The sequence below is a fragment of the Diadema antillarum genome, unplaced genomic scaffold (assembly GCF_040938485.1).
Source record: "Diadema antillarum isolate AM-2024a unplaced genomic scaffold, OU_Dant_1.0 scf00000083, whole genome shotgun sequence".
NCBI classification, from domain to species: Eukaryota; Metazoa; Echinodermata; class Echinoidea; order Diadematoida; family Diadematidae; genus Diadema; species Diadema antillarum.
In genome coordinates this window covers 1,435,253-1,458,555 of record NW_027270972.1, presented here as the reverse complement: position 1 = coordinate 1,458,555, position 23,303 = coordinate 1,435,253, and the positions used below count along the sequence as shown (strand labels likewise).

The following is a 23,303-nucleotide window of genomic DNA, read 5'->3' as shown; positions in this document are numbered from 1 at the left end:
TACTTTATAGTTTTCTCGATCACTAACGTCGGACGGTATGACCTAATCAACTTTGGACATTGGTCGCTATTTAATAATTTCATCAACTTTACACATCGGTAGCTATTATTCCGATGTTCGTTATTCCGAAGGCTCTCTAGTCCGAAGATTCGTTATTCAGAAGGTATATTGTTCCGTTGATTTCATTTTCGGATTCATGAATCTTCAGAATAACGAACCTTCGGAATAACGCCACAAACGTTCGAATTAACGAACCTGTAGGTTTAGGGAATTTGTGTGTTTCGAATTTAACGACCCTTCGGAATTACGAACCTTCGGAATATTACGAACAGCACCCATCCGATTATCAACCTTCGACATCGATCGCTGCTTACTGATTTTATCAACCTTCGACGTCGACCGTAAATAACGTATTTGATTGACACTTTCGACGTCGATCGCTGCACATTAGATTGGCAAACCGTCGAAGTGTCGATCGCTGCCTATTTATTAACTGGTTCCCCAATTTCTGACTTAGTTACTGATTTAATCTACCTTCAACATCGGTCGGTCATTATATTGTAAGTGGCCACTTATTGTCTCGAGCTTGATATTTCCCAATGGCGTCCACGTCTACACACACACACATAAAAAGAAAGAAAAAGATCTGAGTCTTAAAGGTCTAACGAGGCGTGAAAGTCCTTGTGTGATGCTTTTAATTGTGTCATTCACAATAGTGTCACGGTCCCTAAGATGGATGAAAGAGGCGCAGATCTTAAGAAGCCACTTGAGTTGAAGTTTAACACCGTCTGTCTATTCTTAAAGTACATGATTTGTAGGGGAAAAAAAAGACAAAGAGAGGGAGAAAACAAAGAAAACGTAGGAGAGAGAGAAGGGTATGGCGAAACCACCAGAGTGGCATTATGTAATCAACAAAGCTGCGTTTAACTTCACTCGAGTCCCCGAGAAGTGGTACTACACGTGCATGCATAATGTTTATCTTGGATACATGTACTGTAGGTACCCTTCTCTCCTTTCATGATAAATTGTTTATACGTATCACATAACTATGTCAATGCATGTTTACGTCGCAATTTGTCCAATCGGGGTTTTCCCTCTTTAAGGAGTGCTTGCTTTCCAAGAAAAAAAAAAGAAGGATGAAATTAATGATTATGAGCAAAACTGAATGCATTTAAGCAGCGGAATCGCGCTACATCAATAGCACTCCAAAATCTTCGAGTGATCCCGGAGGTCACTCCGAGTGAAAATGAACATTTTCACTCAAAATTCACTCCAATTTCACTCTAAATTGACTCCGTTTTAAATGTATCCACCCCTTCAAGTGTGAATGTTTTCATTTTTTTTTAAGAGAAAGAGAGAGAGAGAGAGAGAGAGTAGGCCTACTGTGCATTGGAATACGAATCTCTGCTGTGCAGCGATATTATGATCGCTATATAAAAACGATCAGTTCGATGAGCAAAGCACGTGCTTGCCCTGCCAGCAGTGAGTGCGCCATGTGGTTCCAACATACTCATCTTGTGTGCCCAGCGTGTTTTTATCACAGAACTCTTGTGTGTAGAGTTCTGTCGTTTTTACGTTATGGTCAATTCATGACGTGTGAGTGCTTCGACTTGACGCCTGTGAGATTGACAGGTGCCGTTTACGAGAATAAAAACTGTCAGTAGTGACTATCAATCCCAAAATCAGTTGCTATATAATAATCAGACTAATTACTTAAATGTAGAGTTACATGTAGTTACATGTATTTCGAATGACAATGCGCACATCCCCTTTATCATCACACTTTTGATACGGCGGACAGAAGGCCGTTAAATTTCATTTCAATGATTCGATACAATCATAGCTTTTAAAAGGTCCAATTAAACAAATTGGATATGAAATCACGGTTACAGCTCGTTATTCCGAAGGTTCGTTAGTAAGGTTCTTTAGTCCGAAGGTTTGTTAATCCGAAAATGAAATAAGGTTCGTTATTCCGAAGGTTCGTTAATCCGAAAATGAAACAAAGCTCGACTTACTTCGAAGGTTCGTTACGGACCCTATATCATTTCGGATCCTATATCATTTCGGATCAACGAACCTTCGAGATAACGAACCCTATTTCATTTTCGGATTAACGAACCTTCGGAATGACGAACCCTATGTCATTTTTGGATTAACGAACCTTCGAAATAACGCCGCAAATGTTCGAATTAACGAACCTTTTTTCGTTTTCGGATTAACGAACCTCTATGGTTTAGGGAATTTATGTGTTTCGGATAAACGAACCTTCGGAATAACGAACCTTCGGAATAACGAACAGCACCCGAAATCACAACGTCTTTATCTTGTTAAGATATAAGACAAAAAAAAAAGGTCCCTCAGTTCATGAACTTGCAATGTTTCTTTATTGCGTGTGTTTCTAGCTTGTATTTGGCACTCACGGAATGAATGCGCGTACAGTATATGGTAGGCTACATACTCGTGCTCTTGTTGTTGCTGAACATTTCCCCTTCACAGTGATTGTGTGGCATGATCGTTCAGTATGTTCAGATGGTGTTAGTGCGTTGATTAAAATGTTTACCACAATAGATGCACGTGTGCTATAACAACGATCTGAGGTCTTTGCTACGCGCTGCTTTCTTGTTTACAAACATTGAATCTTGGTGAACTTAATTCACTATCGTCCCCATGCTAACATGGAAAAGAAGAAAACGCTTTTGTTCTTGTTTATGTGTACCATGCAGTGAACAGAAGGTAGACCTGTAAACTGTGCCGCTAGGCCCTAGCTGTAGTTTGCACTTTGACGGATTGTCACTGCTCGTCTACTATTCGAAGCGAAATGAAAATCAAACTAGAGATCTCGTGCTGTATACTTTCTCGTACTGTGTACTATATACCATATTTAAAATGCAATTTGTGGTAGTACTTGTCAACGCTGTGTTTTTGGCTCAAACTTTTCTCTCTCAAACTTACTTGGTTACGCAGGGGCGGATCCAGGGAGGACCGCAACCGGCGCCCGCCCCCCCCCCCCTTTATTTTTTTTTTTTTGTTGTTGTTGAAACAAAAGAAATGTAAAAAAAAAAAAAAATGGGGGAGGGGTGCGTGCGCCCCCCTTTAATTTTGTAAACGCGCCCCCACTTTACGGAATTCCTGGATCCGCCCCTGTTACGGGATAATACCTATCAGAATTGTGATTTTGGTGCAAGCTGCATGGCAGTATTGATTTTGAGACACTTCTATGGTCCGTCAGCACCTGATTCTCTTTATGTGACGATGTGCACGTGAAAAGCATTCAAACTTTCCCATGTTTTTGCTCTTGCGTTAAAGGCGTATTAATTCACCACGTATATGAAACAAAACCCCCATAGTTCTGAAATGTGAGTTATAGGGATAGAAACAACCGCTGGAAAAAAAAAAATTGAATCCGTATGATCGAAAATACAGTACACTATGTGAACGGTTACAGTTTGCTATTCCGAAGGTTCGTTAATCCGAAAATATGAGGTTTGTAACTTGTTATTCCAAAGGTTCATTTATCAAAAAATGAAATAAGGTTCGTTATGCCGAAGGTTCGTTAATCCGAAAATGAAACAAAGGTCCTAATTCCGAAGGTTCTTTACAATCTATAAGAGAAATACTGATATCTCCTTATATTCTAGGCTTTATTACAAAAAATTATGTAGGATGCTTTGCACAACGGACCTATTATGCATCACATGTGATATCTAAAACATCTTTTAAATCACTGCTCCCAAAGGTAAACATATGACCTTTGTGTATCTACTCGTTTGTGTGTATGTGTGTGCGTGTGTGTGTGTGGGGGGGGGATAGTTTCCTCCTTCTTCTTCTTTTTTGTTAGAGTTTATCTTCGTTGATCTTGATACAGTGTACCTCTTTCGGTGCGCCCTTTCTCTTGTTATGTCACTTCATCTGTTTCTACATTTTGAAGCAAAGTAATTTGTTCAAGCATTGTGTATGTCCTCGTAACCGTAATGTGTCATTTTGCTGCGATGAGTTGGTTCTAGTAGGCCCTATTATCGCTGTGAGATGTAATTTTTGTAATGTGTTGAGAATAACAGATTTTTGTTTCTGAACGAAAGGAAAATGACGGAATTGTTTTGATAACCAATGTGGATGACGTGTTGAGAATTCTGATTCCTGTTTCTGAACGAAAGGAAAATGACGGAATTATTATTTTGATAACCAATGTGGATGACTACCTTCTATAAGTGATTTTGGTGTGAAAAGAGAGTTTGCTCAAAGAAACGCTTATCATGAATGGTCAACGAAACAAAATACATCATACAATGCAACGTGACTCGCGTGCATTTAGCAAACGAAATGTCTAGACCTTTAAGTTCAAGTAAAATGCATAAAACACAGAATAAGAAAGCAGACAAACTAACAAATATGGAATTAATGACCGCAGACGTAACGTAGGAAAACCTGACACCTATGCTTGAAGAAATTCCCACAAAAGCAGAGCGCAAGATAAAAGAATACATGTGCGTAGTCCATACAGGTCGTGATGCGCTCGGTCGAAATGCGTATGTCGCAGTAAACGAAATTTTAGGCATGTCTACACATGTATATATAAATACTTGAATTCTACATACATTGTATAGTTTTATCTTTACAATAATATATAAAACAACCCCTTTCCGCATCCCTAGAAGTCATAAAAGAAAAAAAAAAAAGAAAATCGCCCTTAAAGTTCAGGTTATGTTCAAGCTCACAACCCGTTCCCCCCCCCCCCATGATGCAACAGTCCTGCTTAGCGACGGCGTTAACGCTTCATCGCACACACATAAATGGCGACAGCTTGGGTGTGTGAGAAAATTCATTCTTAAATGGATGCACCCCAAGGCCCCATGGCACTCAGGATTATCACTGACCCTCCTACGCCTTTTGTCTATCCACCCTCCTGCTTTAATCCCCCTCCCTTCACCTGTTGGCCTCCTTGCCCATGACCTCCCATCCTCTCCTTTTGTTTTCTTTGTTCCGTGTCCCTAGCCTGTCCCTGACTGTTCGTGTTGTGTGAACTTCTTTATAATGTGATTGCTTTCCCTGCCTGATTATCATTTTGCCTCTGACGAAGATTCTTCTGGAATCAAAAGCTCAGGCCCCTTTAGAGTATAGACTCCATTTTACTCCTTTGGCACGCCACTGATATTCGATAAGCAGTTTTCAGCATTTTTGTGTTTGTTTGTTTTGTTTTTGTTTTGTTTTGTTTTGTTTTGTTTTTGCTACAGATAATTAGCCAATCACAAGAAAGATATAATTCGATTCTAACCAATACCAAAATACGGTTGCCTGAATGTAAACTTTGGTGTGTTTGTGTTGTGTGTCGGCTGCAGTGTAGTTTGAAACAACAGAAACAGAAAAAAAGAAAGAGGCACGCAATGTGTGCTATATACGAAAAGCCTCATTTACCGAGAAAGTTGATCGCTTCCATTCTCCTCCCATGGCATGTTGTTGTCAATGGAAGCTAAAGAGAATGCTTTTAGCAAGTATACCAGTACCTAAAGAGGACCTGAGGAACCCGTTGTTTTGAATGCTGTGCTCGGTACGAGTTCAAAACGCAGTCGAAGTTATCAGAATGCCATTATAATAGAACTGATAGCTCTATAGAAAACTTGTTTAGGTCAGTAAAGGTTGCTGTAATGTAATCTTTGTGGAATTGACTCATTACATCTGAGCATTTTGAAAAACGTGTAGAGTACTTTCGTTTTGCATATAAATGTTAAGAAATAGTTTGAACTATGAAAATAAAAAAGTATGGTTACTTCAACGATGTTGAATAGTTCGATTAGCCGTGATGCATAAAGTGAATTCATGAATTCATCTGACTAATCCTTACCGATTGATGATCACTTCTATAAGCCAACAGTTAAGCTGAACTGCTTTGGAGTGATAAGACAGGTAAACGATGAAAATTTGGTACATGTTGTATGCTATTATAATTATTATAAAATCCTGTAGCCAGAACTGATTTTACGATCATCTTTAACCTTTCAGAAAGTTCCAGTTTTCAACTTAAATAGTAGCGATAGCTTGTAAGAGTAAATTAGCATCCCTCTGACTATTTTTGGTCAATATGCATACTCTTAACCCTATTCTAACTGGGTGGGGGGGGGGGGGGGTCAAATGGGTCAAATTGACCCCCCCCCCCCCACGTTTCGCGTCACGATTCTGCAACGCGCAAAGATTTTGCCGCGTCGTTTCACAACTTTTTTTCATTGAAGTCTTCCGCATATTTTGAGACCAAATTTGCGACGTCTGAGTACACCGTTCTGAAGTTACGTAATGTTATGCAAATGCATGTCAACCGGAAAACAGCTCAAATTCATGATATCGTGTGCAAATTGAATGTAAATTGTGTTTTGGGGGTTAAATTGATATAAATTATAGTATTTCATCTTTGAACCATTGAAATTAATCAATTCTATATAGTGTAGATAAGCCTGTAAAAGTGCCTGCAACAAATTTTGAAAAACAACAGAAAACACAAGGTCGAACAATTAATAAAATACATAAGAAATTAACAAAACAATAAAAAAACAAAAGAAATTGGTTTTGACTGTGCTTTATTTTTAAATGAAAATTGGTTTATATGTCTTGAGGAGTTTTGACACAAAAATTTAGCAATACTTCAGTCTTTTTTATGGAGTTATAGGTGAAAATATGATTTCATGCACAACTTTGCATAATCAATTTATTAAAAATAGAAAGGCAATATTTTTCTATTGTATGACCATGTAATCTTGTAGTTGACATCCAGCTCTATCTTCAGGAAAAATTTCGCAGCGATCGCGCGATCGGTGGCCGAGATCTGAGGGGGGGGGGGGGGGGGGGGGGTCACCCCCAGTAAAAACTCCTCCCAGTTAGAATAGGGTTAAGCCAGCTGGACAGAGCGATCAATGGGCGCGATTATCACCACGCGTGGTTAACCTAAACAATGCTCGGCCGGCTTGTTCGGTTTCAGTGTTGTTTATTTCCCCCTTTTAAAAACGAAGGTTCCTTAGTCCAGCCATTGTTTTCGCTTCCTGCTCAAGACATTGAACAGTTCAGCAAAGCTGAAGTTTAGATCACTAAACGGCGACATGAACTCATGATGATAATAGGACTTAGATCACAGCCGAAAGTGCGCTCCTTCATTACTCTAGAATGAGAAAGAATACCCTGTCTGTGTTCAAAGTTGGGTTACGGACGATGAAAAAAAAAAGGTTTGAATCATGAATTGTCGGATGACGTCGGCAGATTGATGATATAAATATTAGCGTATCATGGGAAAGATTAAGTAATGATGAGCCCAATGATATCGCAGGGCTCCAAACTAATTTTTATTTTTGACCACCAAAATCATTGATTTCTATTTTTTTTTTTGGTGGCCAAAAAAATCAAGAAAAACATAGGAAAAACTAAATCGGTCCTACTAAAAACAATTATTAAGCATTACTGACGTGACAGGTACCCATGTCTAAAATAAATGAATACAAAAGTAGATCATCTCAATCACCATTATTCTGAATTCTAAGATTTAGCAAATAGGCTTATAGATAATTATAAAAGTTGATGCCTATGCTATTAGGTGGTCATAGCTTACTTTTGGGATGAGAAAGTGGGAGCATTTCCAGATTGTTTGTTTTAGCATTGTAAAGAGCCGAAAGTTACCGCTATTCATTTCTGATTGTAAAAGCAATCATCCAACATTTACTATAGTATGTTAGAACCTTACGGAGCCGAATATTACCGTTAATCATTTTCAAATACACTGTATAAAAGCAAACAACCGACATTCATTTTAGCATCTTATGGAGCTGAATGTTACCCTTATTGATTTCCGAATGTGAAGCAAACATCCTCTATTTATTTAAGCATCATACTGAGCCTATGTATACCATTAATCATTTTCAAATGTGAAAGCAATAATCTGTTATTTATGTTAGCATTGTACCAGAGCTGCCAACCGTTCCGAAAAATTCGTATACGAAAAATCGAAGGGAATACGACAATATGAAAACGTCCTTAGAAAGTACGAATTCACAGTGGGGCAAAATAATGGGTAAAAATATAGTAAACGCACGTCGCATGTGCCATGTTATCTGTATTCAGCTAGGATATCGATGCAACGCGTACGCACCGTATGTGGAAAGCGCTGAATAGAAAAATGTGCGCACACGCATATCGCTGCTTGCGTACTGTGTACACCGAACAGAACTTCGCGCGCGTGAATCCCTGTCGCCTACGGACCCTGGATGTTTACATGGATCGCCGTGGTATCTCAATTAGCCAGCTGCCACTACAGTACCGTATGAGGCGGGGTGAAAGCGTCCCGTTGTGCAATGTCTGCTTCTTTTTCTCTTCTTTTCATCCTCTTGTCCCTTGCCTCCCAAGTACGAAATGATTTTTAGAGTGTTGTCTGTTTTTTTTTATAACGCTATTGCATCATTTTCTGCGAGGAAGTTGTAGAGGTGAGTTTCTGTTCGTGTATTGATGACTGATGTGCACTGCCCTCTGCAGTATATGTGCAGGTGAAAAGCGTTCGAACTTTCTTTCCAGAGTATCGTGGAAACTCGATTATTTCTAGGCCTATTAAAGGAGATCTCATATAACAGAATACTTATAACAAACTATTTTCCCGTCAAAATGAATCAATTTCCTTTGTTTTGTATCGTTTATTGACTTGATCCCATAGGATCTCGTCGCAATACCGAGTTTTATATGTGTGTTTATTTTCGCGTAGCTTTCGGTGCTGCAAAACTTTTGCTAGGGCCTAAGCTTACTACTAAACTTCGTTTTATTTCCGTCGTTTCTCACACCTCGTTTAGTACGATTTCTTACATTTTATATCACTTTATCTGTTCCCTTTATACTTTGAAGTATTTAAACGTAATTCTCTTAGTGTCTCGCACTGTTATTTTCGTAACGGCGATTTCTCCGCTTCGCTGCAATCGAAGCGACGGAGTTTGATCCCAGTCGCTTCGATGTGCTATTTGCTGTCTTTTCTAAATGTTTGTGTTGTTGGGAGGTGTTGATACTTTGTATTTATTATTGAGTTTCCTAGGTATTTATCTCGAGGGATTATGCGTGTTTCTTAATGTTGATCATAGGAAAAGGCTAAAATGATCTTGAGTGATGTCTGATAGTGATGATAACTATGCTGGTGACTGGTGTAAAAAGACGGCTTCCTGTGAATGCTCAGCGTACGTGACGTTTGTTTTATTTCCCTTTCCCTCTAGTCTTCTTTCCCCCTTACTCTTCTTTCCCCTCTCAAGAATGATTAAAAAAAAAGAAATTACGTACACCTCACAACAAAACGAACCATGTGCTATAGCAACTTTCGTAAAGTTAAATCTAAATGTTCAATATCAGCAAAGAATAAGGCGAAAACACGAATGACAATAAATAAAAGCGAAGAGATTGTGTATGCAGTCTCTTCGGCTCGAAGAAACTTGACACCACACCCCTCTCCCTTGTGGAAATTTCCACAAAAGCAGGTGCCACACCCAGGTGCGTGCCAGACGAAAGAATGCGCGCATTGGAATAAACAGCGTGTAAGTATCCTGGAAATATCGATGGAAGAACCAGCTCATTAGTTGAATTAAAGGAAAAATTCCAAAGATATCATGGTTCTATGTCTATAGCCTTTCTTTTGGCGCATAGTAGGGAACATCGAAGAGTCGATTATAGTGTACTTGATCGAATATCTAATGTTCCCTGAACAATAACAAAAGGATTGATTATTTAGTCAATTAAAAATGCAATCACAGAAATACATGAAAGGTCTCGTATGCCCAGACAAATTCACTACGAGAAGGTCCAATGAGATGCAGTCATCACCTGGTTAGACAGCAAAATACAACGTGTAATGGCAATTAATTTCAGTTCACGCGCATCAAAACTGCTTATTACTTTTCAAAGTTTTGGCTATCAACATTCGTTCGTGGGTGTATTTTGTTTGTTTGTTTGTTTGTTTTGTGTGTTTTTCCCTCGTGAAAGACGTAATGATTTCTTCATATCGAACGTAAATTGCATGTTTACCGTAAACAAGCCATTCAGCTCAGCTCAGCTATGGCGCATTCGATCCATCGAACTTGCAGTAACCTCTTATAGGCAGGAGCACATGGCGCATTCATTTAAACTTGAAAATGAAGCCACGTGTTTGCACCACATCGGCGCTTCCACACACAGCGCGGCATTTTGCGATCATCGTTATAGCAGACTTTCCGATTCCAGTCAGGGGAAAAGGAATTGGAATACTTCGAAAAATACTGATGTTTAAAATCCAATAAAATGAAAAAAGCCTGAAAACAACGCATGATTATGTTTTGATAGTACATAATTGGAAACACAGAACAGAGTTTTGCATCCGCTCACACAGAAGCTCTCTTGAGAAGATCAAGCATTCCCCGTCCCCTGCTAGAAAATGGAAGCTTCCATAATCAGCCCAGAAAGATTTTGGAGGTACAAACTTGCACTTGTACACATTGCGAGAAAGCAATCAATCAACGCTGAACATTGCGTAGTTTAGAATCTTTATCGTGCTGGTGACCAGCTGGATGCTTCGGCATGTGTCATAACGTTATGTTTAGAGCCTGTAGGCCTCATCGCAAAAAGAGGGAGATTGAAAAAAATACGAATTCTGGTGGAAAATACGAATTTTGGAGCTGCTGAGTACTAATTTGTGCTTCGAAAGGTTGGCAGCTCTGTCGTATACGGAGCAGAATTTAACAGTTAGTCATTTCCAAATATAAAAGCAAACATCCGACATCTATTTTATCATCGTACGGAGCCGAATGTCACTGTTGTCCACTTGCGAAAGTGAAATGAGTCATCTGACAATTATTTCATCATATCGTACGGGGCCGAATTTTGAACGTCAAGGCAGACATCAGACAGTTTTGTGTGTGTGTGTGTGTTTTGTTTTGTTTTTGTTTTGTTTTTTACCATCAAACGCAGCCAAATGTTACTATTCATTTCGAAATGTAATACACATGTAGCAAATATCCGACATTTATTTTAGCATAGTACGGAACAGAATGTAACTGCTATTCACTTCCAAACGTAAAAGCAATCATGTGACATTAATCATTTTGGCATCTTCCGGAGCCGAATGTTATTGCTATTTATTTGCGAAAGTACATAGCAATATAAATTATAAGCAAGCATCCGACATTTATTTAAACATCGTACGGAGTTGAATATTATTATCATTCATTTCCGAAAGTCGAAGGGAGCTGATTGTTATTGTTATATATCGAACGTAAAACCGAATATCAGACATTTATTTTATCATCGTATATACGGAGTTATTTTGGTTATTCATTTCCGAACGTCACAACAAACATGCGTTATTTATTTTAGCATCTTCCGGAGCTGAATGTTATTGCTATTTACTCTTGAACATAAAAGCAAACATCAGACATTTATGTTATCATATACACGGAGTTGAATATCATTGTGTTCATTTCCGAACCATCGAACGCAGCTGAATGTATACTGTTATTCATTTCGAAATTTAAAAGCGAACATCCGACAGTTATTTTAGCATCGTATGGAGCAGAACATTACTGCTATTCACTTCCGAACGCAAAATCGTATATACGGAGTTGAATATTTTTGTTATTAATTTCCGAACGTCACAGCAAACATTCGACATTTATTTTAGCATCTTCCGGAGCTGAATGTTATTGCCATTTACTCTTGAACATAAAGGCAAACATCAGACATTTATGCATGGGCGTCACCAGGGGGGGTGCGTTGGGTGCGAACGCACCCCCCTTCAGATCCTTAAAAAAAAAAAATATATATATATATATATATATATACATATATATATATATATATATATCAGTCTGCGAGCGACCTCAACGCCGGACGCTAAATAATTATTCTTTTCTATTTTTTTAAAGTATTTTGCACCAGGGACACACACACACACACACACACACACACACACACACACACAGAAAAAAAAATCGTCGGCAAAAACAATTCGCACCCCTGGTTCTGGCAGCACTGATTTTATACATATCTATTAGTATTCTGCAGTATTTACTATTTATCGACCGTACTGTACATCCATACGATATGGAGCACTTATACACGTTTGCATGTACGTGTGCTACTTACAGGTATGTAGGGTCTATGTACGTTACTTCTGACCAATCCATATTGCCAGCCCAAGAGCGAGCCTTATCCTCATTAAAAAAAAAAAGAAAAAAAAATGGAGGGGCAAGCATATTTCAGTTTTGCCCCCCCCCCCCCCCCCATAATTGAAAGTTCCCGAAATGAGAAGATTTTCTTGCTTTTGAAAGAAAACAAAAATGTTGCCCCCATAGAAATATTGGAAGGAAAGCGCACCATTTGCCCCACCCCACATAAAAACAAATCATAATTCCCGCGATGAAATGATTTTCTTGCTTTTTTGTTTGGGGGGGGGGGGGTTCCCAATCCGCTGGTAAAAAAAAAAGATTTACCGAAATAGTAGTTCAAGTGTTAGTAAACTGCTTTTGATAAAAGGCTGATCAAGAAATAAGATATTTTTCTATGATTTCTTTTGACCATAATTAAATAGGTATAAAGTGTGAAACATTGTTCAAAAAGCCCGGACCCGACAAAAGATTGTGATTCCTGGGGGGCATTTCATGAAGCATTTTTGTCCGACAACTTGTCGGACAAATTTGCTCCCAGCCAATCAGATGCAAGGATTTCAGTAGCTTTTAACATTTTGTCAGACGAAATATCTGACAAAACGCTTCATGAAATGCCCCCCTGGTTGGCATTCTGCATATAAGCAGGATGTGCGCAGTGTACTCAGTACATCCGAACGAAGAGTCGCTACATGGTAACAATGTTGCGCAACGTGATGTATAGTGTACACCTTTGTACCTTACGCTTCGTTATGTCTAAGCTAGATCATTGATTTTGCAGCGTTGCTTTACATACTAGTCTATAAAAAAAAAATGTCTTGCATTGCCAATAAAAAGACTTGACCTGGGCTAATTCCTAACTTTTCCATGTATATAATACACACACACAAACAAACACGCTCAATTAGTTTAGGGGATGCTCTAAAGTGCAGATTTTGGACATCCTTTCCCCGCTTGGTCACTTCGACGCCACCTCGCTGGTCATACCTCCCCCAGTCATGAACATAAACCCACACCCTTGACTACCAGTGGCGGATCCAGGGGGAGGGGCGCACTGGGCGTCCCCCCCCCCCTTTAGTTTCCAAAGCGAAAAAAAAAAAATAAAATAGCTGCAAACGGCAGTTTTTGGACAGTAAAATGTCAAAATTTTCAAGCTCGCTCGCTCCTCTCGCTCGCATTTAGTCGTAATGCCATTCTCCTGAAGTTGCTGCCAGTAATTGCCTGCAGTTGCGCCTGGTGCGCCCCCCCCCCCCCCCTTAATTTCCAAAGCGAAAAAATATACACATATGTATAGCTACAAACGGCAGTTTGGGGACTGTAAAATGTCAAAATTTTCAAGCTCGCTTCGCTCCGTTCGCTCGCATTTAATCTTTATGCAATTCTTCTGATGTTGCTGCCAGTAATTGCCTGCAGTTGCACCCGGTACGCCCCCCCCCCCCTTAATTTCCAAAGCCAAAAAAATAGCTATGAACGGCAGTTTGGGGACTGTAAAATGTCAAAATTTTCAAGTTCGCTCGCGCCGTTCGCTCGCATTTAATCTTTATGCCTTTCTTCTGATGTTGCTGCCAGTAATTGCCTGCAGTTGCGCCCGGTGCGCCCCCCTTAATTTCCAAAGCGAAAAAATATATAGCTACAAACGGCAGTTTGGGATTGTAAAATGTCAAAATTTTCAAGCTCGCTTCGCTCCGTTCGCTCGCATTTAATCTTTATGCAATTCTTCTGATGTTGCTGCCAGTAATTGCCTGCAGTTGCACCCGGTACGCCCCCCCCCCTTAATTTCCAAAGCCAAAAAAATAGCTATGAACGGCAGTTTGGGGACTGTAAAATGTCAACATTTTCAAGTTCGCTCGCGCCGTTCGCTCGCATTTAATCTTTATGCCTTTCTTCTGATGTTGCTGCCAGTAATTGCCTGCAGTTGCGCCCGGTGCCCCCCCCCCTTAATTTCCAAAGCGAAAAAATATAGCTACAAACGGCAGTTTGGGATTGTAAAATGTCAAAATTTTCAAGTTCGCTCGCTCCGTTCGCTCGCATTTAATCTTTATGCCATTCTTCTGATGTTGCTGCCAGTAATGGCCTGCAGTTGCACCCGGTGCGCCCCCCTTAATTTCCAAAGCGAAAAATATGGCTAAGAACGGCAGTTTTTGAACTGTAAAATGTAAAATTTTCAAGCTCGCTCTCTTCGCTCGCTCGAATGTAATCATTATGCTCTCCTGATATTGCTGCCAGTATTTGCCAGCAGTTGCGCCCGATGCGCTCCCCCCCCCCCCCCTTAATTTCCAAAGCAAAAAAAAATATGGCTACAAACAGCAGTTTTTGGACTGTAAAATGTCAAAATTTTCAAGCTCGCTCGCTCGCTCGCTCGCATTTAATTGTTATGCAATTCTCCTGATGTAGCTACCAGTAATTACCGGCAGTTGCGCCCGTTGCGCCCGCACCCCTCCTTTATTTCAACAGCAAAAAAATATGGCTCCAAATGGCAGTTTTGGGACTGTAAAATGTCAAAATTTTCAAGCTCGCTCGCTCGCTCGCTCGCATCTAATTGTTATGCAATTCTCCTGATGTTGCTGCCAATAATTACCGGCAGTTGCGCCCGTTGCACCCCCACCCCTCCTTTATTTCCAAAGCGAAAAAATATGGCTCCAAATGGCAGTTTTGGGACTGTAAAATGTCAAAATTTCCAAGCTCGCTCTCTTTGCTCGCTCGCATTTATTCTTTATGCCATTCACCTGATGTTGTTGCCGGTAATTGCCAGCAGTTGCGCTCGGTGTACCCCCCCCCCCCCCTTAATTTACAAAGCAAAGAAATATGGCTACAAATGGCAGTTTTGGGACTGTAAAATGTCAAAATTTCCAAGCTCGCTCTCTTTGCTCGCTCGCATTTATTCTTTATGCCATTCACCTGATGTTGTTGCCGGTAATTGCCAGCAGTTGCGCTCGGTGTACCCCCCCCCCCCCCCTTAATTTACAAAGCAAAAAAATATGGCTACAAACGGCAGTTTTTGGACTGTAAAATGTCAAAATTTTCAAGCTCGCTCGCTCCCCTCGCTCGCATGTAGTCGTTATGCCATTCTCCTGATATCGCTGCCAGTAATTTGTCGTTTCACACCGTCATTCCATAATCCATTTATAGGGGGTACAACCCCCTCCGGCACTTCCACACCCTCCCCCACCCTTGCTCGCTCCCTCGCATACTACCCACGCCGGTGCCCTTTCCCCGCTTGGTTTCCCTCAAAAAACAGTAAAAGTCTAGGGATTGAGAGCTTCCTATATTCCAAATGTCTGTCCAAAAATCTCGGAAACATTTAGTGTCAAAACGCACCCCCCTTGAAAAAAAGCTGGTGACGCCCCTGATTTATGTTATCATCGTATACACGGAGTTGAATATTATTGTGTTCATTTCCGAACCATCGAACGCAGGTGAATGTTACTGTTATTCATTTCGAAATTTAAAAGCGAACATCCGACAGTTATTTTAGCATCGTATGGAGCAGAATATTACTGCTATTCACTTCCGAACGTAAAAGCAATCATCTGACATCTATTTTGTCATCTTCCGGAGCCGAATGCTATTGCTATTTACTTTCGAAAGTACAGGCAATCATCCGTCATTCATTTTATTATCGTAAGAAGTTGAATATTTTTGTTATTTATTTCCGAACGTCAAAGGGATCATTCGACATTTACTTTAGCATCTTCGGGAGCTGAATGTTATTGCTATTTACTTCCGAACGTAAAAGCAAACATCAGATATACATTGTATATTTTATAAACGTATATACGGAGTTGAATGTCATTGTTATTCATTTCCGAACATCAAAGCAATCATTGAACATTAATTTTACCACCGAACGCACCTGAATGTTACTGTTATTCATTTCGAAATCTAAAAGCAAACATCCAACAGTTATTTTAGCATCGTATGGAGCAGAATATTACTGCTATTCACTTCCGAACGTAAAAGCAATCATCTGACATTTATGTTAGCATTTTCCGAAGCCGAATGTTATTGCTATTTATTTTCGAAAGTAAAAGCAAATATCCGTCTTTTATTTTATCATCGTACGGAGTTGAATATTTTTGTTATTCATTTCCGAACGTCAAAGGGATCATTCGACATATAGCCTACTCAAGCATCTTCCGGAGCTGAATGTTATTGCTATTTACTTTCGAACGTAAGAGCAAACATCCGGCATTTATCTTATCGTCTTACGGAGTTGAATATTATCATTCACTTCCGAACGCCAAAGCAAACATTCGGTATTTATTCCAGTATCATACGGAGTCAAATGTCACCGTGATTCATTTCTAAAATCAAAAGTAAACATGCGACATTCATTTTTGCGTCTTACGGAGCCGACTGTTACCGCTGTTCATTTTCAAAAGTAAAGGCAAACATCCGACTTTTTTGTAGCCCGATTGGGCCACCGAATTTTCAGCAATGAAATTTTGGTGGCGCAGGTCGTTAAAAGTCGTGAATAGCGAGATGATCGTAACCAATGTCGATATGTTCTAATAATTATTGATACTTGAGTGATGAACGCATGTGCACAACTTCCGCAGGTGTACTTCTTTAGAAAGTAGCGAACAATCAAGGCAGTGGACATCAGAGTGTGATTAAATCGAAAAGAAGCCCCTGAAATCGGAATTTGATGAAAATGGGCAAAGTCGGAACTCCATGAAATGTATTTTGATTGAGCGGTCAAAATAAAGCTTAACGGGAATGTGCCCTTGAATACCCTCGTCCACCCTCGTCCAACCCGCGTCAATCGAGACGCAAATTCCCGAGGATGGATTATCCGTGCGGGCGGATGGACTCGTCCACTGAACGCGTATACCCGCGGGTACCCGCGGGGATACGCGTCAGTGGCCTCGTCCAGATCTCGGAAAAGCGTGACGTTTCCCGCGGTCGGCACTGTAACTCCATGTAAAACAAATGCAAGAGCTGATGTAGAAAAACTAAAGAGCAAAAAACAAAGATCTCTAAAATGACAGATACTTGAGGAAAGTAGAAATATGCATAGCAGAGAAATGAAATTATAGAGAGATTAAGTTGGTAAAACAAATTATGAAAGCACATATGATAACAAAATCTGTGTATGGATCAATGTAGCATTATATTTACCAATGAATGAATAGATGTATAAATAGGAACAGAGACTGACGAATGTCTAAAGAGACCAAACTATGAATACTGCATGGAGGAAAAGATGAGAGAGTGATTGAATGATTACAGGGAAACATATGGATTGAAGGATACAAGCATAGAGGGAGGTACAGAGGATACAAAAGAGACACACAGATGCCACTAAGTGTATTTCTATGTTCTTTGTCCCCTGGTCTCCTTGGGGATGTTGTCTGATTCAGCATCAGGTTGTGGTATGGTGCATTTAGCATAATTCAGTATCTGCTACACTAGAATAGGGAGCTTTAGATCTGTGAAACGAAAATTTAAAAAGATGCTAATTAGGCAAAAAATGGTGTTTTGCACATGCGAGAGACACCTTCTTCCACTGTCTAACCCCAGAGGCAGCATCACCTTAGTTTTCGCGTTGCAGATCTTTAAGTTTGCTAATGAATAAAAATGTCATGACTTGCGATCACTCTTCTTTTGTTTCCCCTTCCCTCTTGCCCCCCCCCCCCCCTCCTTCCTGGAATGCAGAATTTCATCTCCCACCCGTGCTGCCAGGGTCTCATCACCGATGCGTGGATGGGCGGTCTGAGGTCGCAGGACCGCCTCATCTTCCTCACCCTCTTCTTCCCGTTCCTCATCCCGATCCTCATCCAGTTCAAGGAGGAGGAGGAGCTGCAGGCCCAATGCTGCCCCATCTTCCACAAGATCCGCATCTACTTTGATGCCCCCGTCACCACCTTCTACCGACACCTGGTATGTGTCGCCTCATATGGCATATGGATAGATCACTGTAAATATCTAAATATTGGGCCATTAGCATGTCATGAAACAAGCATGAGAATAAAAGTGGGCACATTTTTTCTTTTTTGCTTGTTACAAACATTGTGTTTGATCTCCTGCTTGTTTGTTTGTTTGTTTGTTTGTTTGTTTGTCTGTTTGTTCGTTTGTTTGTTTTTTAAGAGTAAGGTCCAACAAACAAACTGTTGTTTTAACCTATGAAAATTGTTGTTTTAGGCAATGTATAATGTCTGGTGATATGAGCTTTCCTATTATAGTTGTATGTTTTAAATAGAATTGGTGTGTATTTGTTATTGTTGTTTTTCTTTGTTCTTTGACAGGTGGCCTTTGTATGTTTCCTGTTCTTCTTCAGTGCCTTTAATCTGTTCTTCATCCGACCAGAGGTATCCTACATAGAGATGGCACTCTTTGGCTGGATCTGTACCATAGCTGCGCAGGAGTTTAGGGAGGTATGTCAGCATAACTCAAATTACTTACTGCAAAACCAAGAACATTTGCCTCATGAAACTTTTGCGAATTGGAGCCAACAGCCGTTTTCGCAGCCTGAAACTGTCACGGATTGCAACTGGCATTCAATGCAGTGTGTAGACAGAACCTTATGCGCGCATTTTAATTTCGTGAATCTTGGCTCCTCATGAAATTGGGGAAAGTTTCATGCACATTGAAATTTCTGGTTTTACATGAGCTATCATAATTATGGCAGAAAATTTGTGTTCCTTACAGTCTTTCTTAGAGGAGAATGAAATTCAAATGTATATGAGGATTGAAGGAATGCAACAACATGAGTAGAACACATCAGAGAAGTTAGAGAGAAAAGTTGGACAATCCATTGAAAAGTATGAATTCTTAAAGTTTTGATGCTGCCATTGCTGGATGAGAAGACTACAATATCTTGTGATGTCAAGCATGGACATCAATATGAAGAAAAAAAAAAAACATTCGCTCACTTTTCTAGCATAATGAAAGAACACTCGACTTTTACATGTGTACTTCTTTCCGAGGCCAGAAAGCATGTAGAATAATTTTTACTCCAAACATACCTCATTAAAATTCAAGGGAATGTTTACTTTTCAAAAAAAAATTAAAGTTTATCAAATTCTCTTTTCTTTATATGGTAGTCCAGTAGTGACCTCATGAATTGAAGTAGTGTTCTCATCCGGCAATGACGACACTGAATCTTTAAAAATTCATCACCTTTTTAGTTGATGATCTGATTTTGTTCAAACTTCACTGACTACCAGTATTGCTGCATTCATGTATGGCTTCATATAATTCTTTCTCTTATTCCACTCTCAGGTTCTGTGCATCTGGCTGTTTGATCTTCAGCTATTCTCTCCCTTTAAGCTATTCTTATTCATTTGCATTATATGCCTCTCTTTTTTTCTAAATTGATTAGATGATTGCCCCAGATGGGATGGCCCAGGACCACAAGCTCCATCTGTGGTTCAGCAGCAACTGGAACAAGTTTGATGTTCTCCTGCTGACGATCGCCATGTTGGCCTTTGGGCTGCACTGGTACCCACCGGCCTACGAGGCGTGTCGCGCCCTCTACGCCATTGACTGCATGCTGTTCTACGTCCGCACCCTGCGACTCTACTCCGCCAGCACACATCTGGGACCCAAGCTGGTCATGATTTGGAAGATGGTAAGAGAATAATGTTTGTATTCTTGACCACACATACATGTACATGCTCTTTCAACTGTGGAGTGCCTGGCGTCTCTCTCGTCCACAAGCATTCAGTAATTTGCCTGATCAGAAATATACAAATAGATACTACCTATACAGGTTTGAATGCATCAACAAAGCATTTTTTGAATAAGTTTAGACTAATTCCAGTGTAATATTACATGTATATACCATGTGGGCACAATTCATACTGATGCATGAAAGATGCGTGTCATTCGTTTATAGAACAGTGCCAAAATTTTGTTGCCAAACTCAGACTGATGCATGAAAGATGTATGTCATCTGTTTTATAGAACAGTGCTAAAATTTTGTTGCTGAAAATCCGTATTTTTTCAATCGTTAAGCAAATACACTTAATGAATGGTTAGCCACATGCATCAGTAATTACTGGTGAATGGCAAATTTACTGGATGCATTGACTAGCATTGACCAGCCATCTCTTGCTATTCAAGTGCGCGAAAGCTTGCTAAAGCGAGTGGGCAAACTCTTTCCAAAAAAATGTTATAAAATGTTTGATGCATCCTCTTTGTTTGCCACTCCAGATGATGCAGATGATGGTGTTTCTCTTCATCCTGCTGGTCTTCCTGATTGGCTACGGCGTGGCCAGCCAGTCCCTCCTCTACCCGAACCAGGACGTCAGCTGGTTCGCCATCAGGAACGCCTTCTTCGTGCCTTACTTCCAGATCTACGGCGAACTCTTCCTGACGGCCATCGAGCATGGTAGGTGGCGGAGGATGTGAGATCGACAGGCCCCTCAGATATCACTCTTTGGGATGAAAGTGCTGTCTGGAGTAGATTTCTTGTATCATGTCTGGTTTTTATTCGTCCTGTGCTGGAAGCTTTCCTTTCACTGCTCAGCTGAAAAAGACGTGTGATAACAAAGCCTTTCAGTATTAGAAATGGTGTAATTGTTAGCATCGTTTTAATTTTGTCATTTTCAAATAGGAAATAATCTATTCATGTTTGATACAGAGTATGCCTCACTCCATCCAACAAATTATGAGTGATGGAATCCATATTTGTTCCCTTGAATTTCACAAAAATGCCAAATACAGCCATTCTAATTGATTGGAGAAGCTAATGATTCTGTTGGCATTCATATTTGATTTAGATGTATGCATTCACAGATTTATTCAGTGAAAGGAAGTTATGGATAAAATTGTGTTGCATTAATGATATAAAGATGTGCTGAAAGTATTATTGTGCATCAATTTGCATCGATACCTCCAGGACACCTTGAGAACTGTGATGTGGAGGGCCACGACCCGTGCCCGACCAAAAACATGGTGGTCCTGTTTCTCCTGGCCATCTACCTCCTCATTGGCAACGTCCTCCTCCTCAACCTCCTCATCGCTATCTTCAGGTGAGATATTGGGTGATGATGATAATGATGATGATGATGATAATAATGGTTATGATGGTGATGACTTAATATGTCATTTATCAAGGATACCTCCTCATTTGCAACATTCATCTCCTCATACTCTCCTCATCGCTATCTTCAGGTGAGAAAACAATGATAATGATGGTGATGATGATAATGATGGTAATAATGGTAATACATCTGTAATGATGATGATGATGATGATGATGATGATTATGATGGTGATGACTTACGTCATTTACCAAGGGTAGCGTCTTCATCGTTAATACTGTTCTACCAGTTCCATGACATTTGCTCCTGTGACAATTGCTCCTGTTAAAAATCTGTACACTAAAGCAAAACATAGATTCTACCTACAAACATAAACCCTAACCCTAATCTTAATTCTCACATCAAACTAAACCTGAAACTCTATCACCACCCTTACCCCCTCACCCTGAGTCTTTGGAAAAAATAAGACTGGAGCAGTTGTTGCAGGAGCAAATGTAGTGTCACTGTTCTTTCAGAGATCCCTGCCATTATTGTTACACCAGCATTGCTAGGTACCCATTTGTACACATGAGTCAATAGGGACATCATTGGCAAAAGCATCTTTTCTTATCTGTGAAGCGTTTTCATACATAACTGTAATCACCTGAATGATTTTCTTTCTCAGTTTTGTTTTTCTTGATTTGTCGTTGCTGCTGCAGTTGCTGTTATTGTTAGTAGCAGAGGTATCATCATCATCATCATCATCATCATCATAATGTTATTAGCACAGTAGTATTAGAAGTCTAATTGATAATCATTGACCAGTAAGTGGCAGTAATAAATGGAAATTGTAGTATCCTACCCTGTATGTTGCTCTTTTTCATACTCTCATTATACATAATGCATGTGTTGTGACTTTCTACTGCAGAGATTTTGATGTAAACGTTTCCGTGTAAAAAATAAAGATGTTACTGGAGGAAGTTAAGTATCTTGCATGTACTGCAGTCTTCGTTAATTCATTCAACACCTTGTGCGGTTTCATACTTTGTTAGAAATGGTCAATAGCAGCGGTCACACTGGCAAAAGATCGCTAAGTTTAAGATCACAAAGTCTTCATGATCTTTGGTCGTCCATCCACACTGCAGGCAGCCAAACTTCTTGATCTTTGGATGATGAAGTTTTGGTTATTGATGCTAGTGTGCAAGAAAGAAGAAATAGTATGCCACCTGACAGCTGGTGATTGTGACGTAACAATACACTCTTGTTATATCACAATGACTGTGTGCTTCTGAGGCACAGCCCGGAAGCAGATGGTGGACTGATCACGTGACAAACTTCGCGAAGTTTTAGTTTCTAGCAATCACACTGGCAAAAGGTTGAGAAGTTTGGCAGGGATGGGGGAAATATCCCTAGTTTGAGTGGAAAGTTTTGCAAGAAGTTTGCAGTCACACTGGCAAAAGATCGAGATCTTAAAGATTGTAATCTTGAACTTTATGCTCTTTTGCCCATGTGACCATGGCTAATGTGTCTTACACTGCCCAGTTATCAGATAGAGAATAGATGATCACCAGTCACATACAAAAGTGTAATTCTCTCTGATTTCTCCACTCCCCTGAAACCTCAGTCAAGTGTTTGAAGAGGTACAAGAGAACTCGATGGTCATCTGGCGCTATGAGTACTACTTCCTGGTAATGGAATTCAAGGACAAGCCGTGGCTGCCTCCACCCTTCATCATCCTCGTCCACATGTTTGAGGTCACTCGGTGGCTCTTCAGACTCTGCATGCGAAGATGCCTGGACAGGTCAAGGGTTAAAGGTAAAAATGAAAGCAAAATAAAGCAAAGCAAAGAACAATGTTCATTCCTGTAAACAGTCATGGATTTTATCTGAACCAAAGGTAGATAATTACATGTATGCTTAGTTAATTCATAGAGGGTTGAGAACCAAGAATTTATTGACTGTGTTTATAGTAAGTTGAGTTTATGCCATTCTGGTTATCAGCAGACTACATTTTCAACCACTCCTGGCAGTTTTCCTGTCTGAACACAGACTAGTGTCATCCAACATGACTGTTCATGACATGCTTTTCACACCTGCCATTAGAGAACATTGCATGAACATACAGTACACACAGACACCATAAAGGATAAAGAAGTTTATTCTGTCTTGTTAATCCTGTACACTATTTTCATCTTCGGAAA

At 40.0% G+C, this 23,303-nt stretch overlaps 1 protein-coding gene across 1 annotated transcript in view; it reads left to right on the top strand.

Annotated features, from left to right (window-relative positions):
• The window catches only part of LOC139717821 (transient receptor potential cation channel subfamily M member 3-like), a 45,031-nt gene that overhangs the window by 19,623 nt on the left and 2,105 nt on the right, over positions 1 to 23,303 (top strand). Inside the window, exons 15-21 of the mRNA XM_071629317.1 lie at positions 17,793 to 18,017; positions 18,383 to 18,515; positions 19,210 to 19,221; positions 19,472 to 19,707; positions 20,292 to 20,469; positions 20,980 to 21,112; positions 22,728 to 22,918. Of these exons, the coding sequence (XP_071485418.1) occupies positions 17,793 to 18,017; positions 18,383 to 18,515; positions 19,210 to 19,221; positions 19,472 to 19,707; positions 20,292 to 20,469; positions 20,980 to 21,112; positions 22,728 to 22,918 (1,108 nt within the window). The remainder of the gene's footprint in view (positions 1 to 17,792; positions 18,018 to 18,382; positions 18,516 to 19,209; positions 19,222 to 19,471; positions 19,708 to 20,291; positions 20,470 to 20,979; positions 21,113 to 22,727; positions 22,919 to 23,303) is intronic.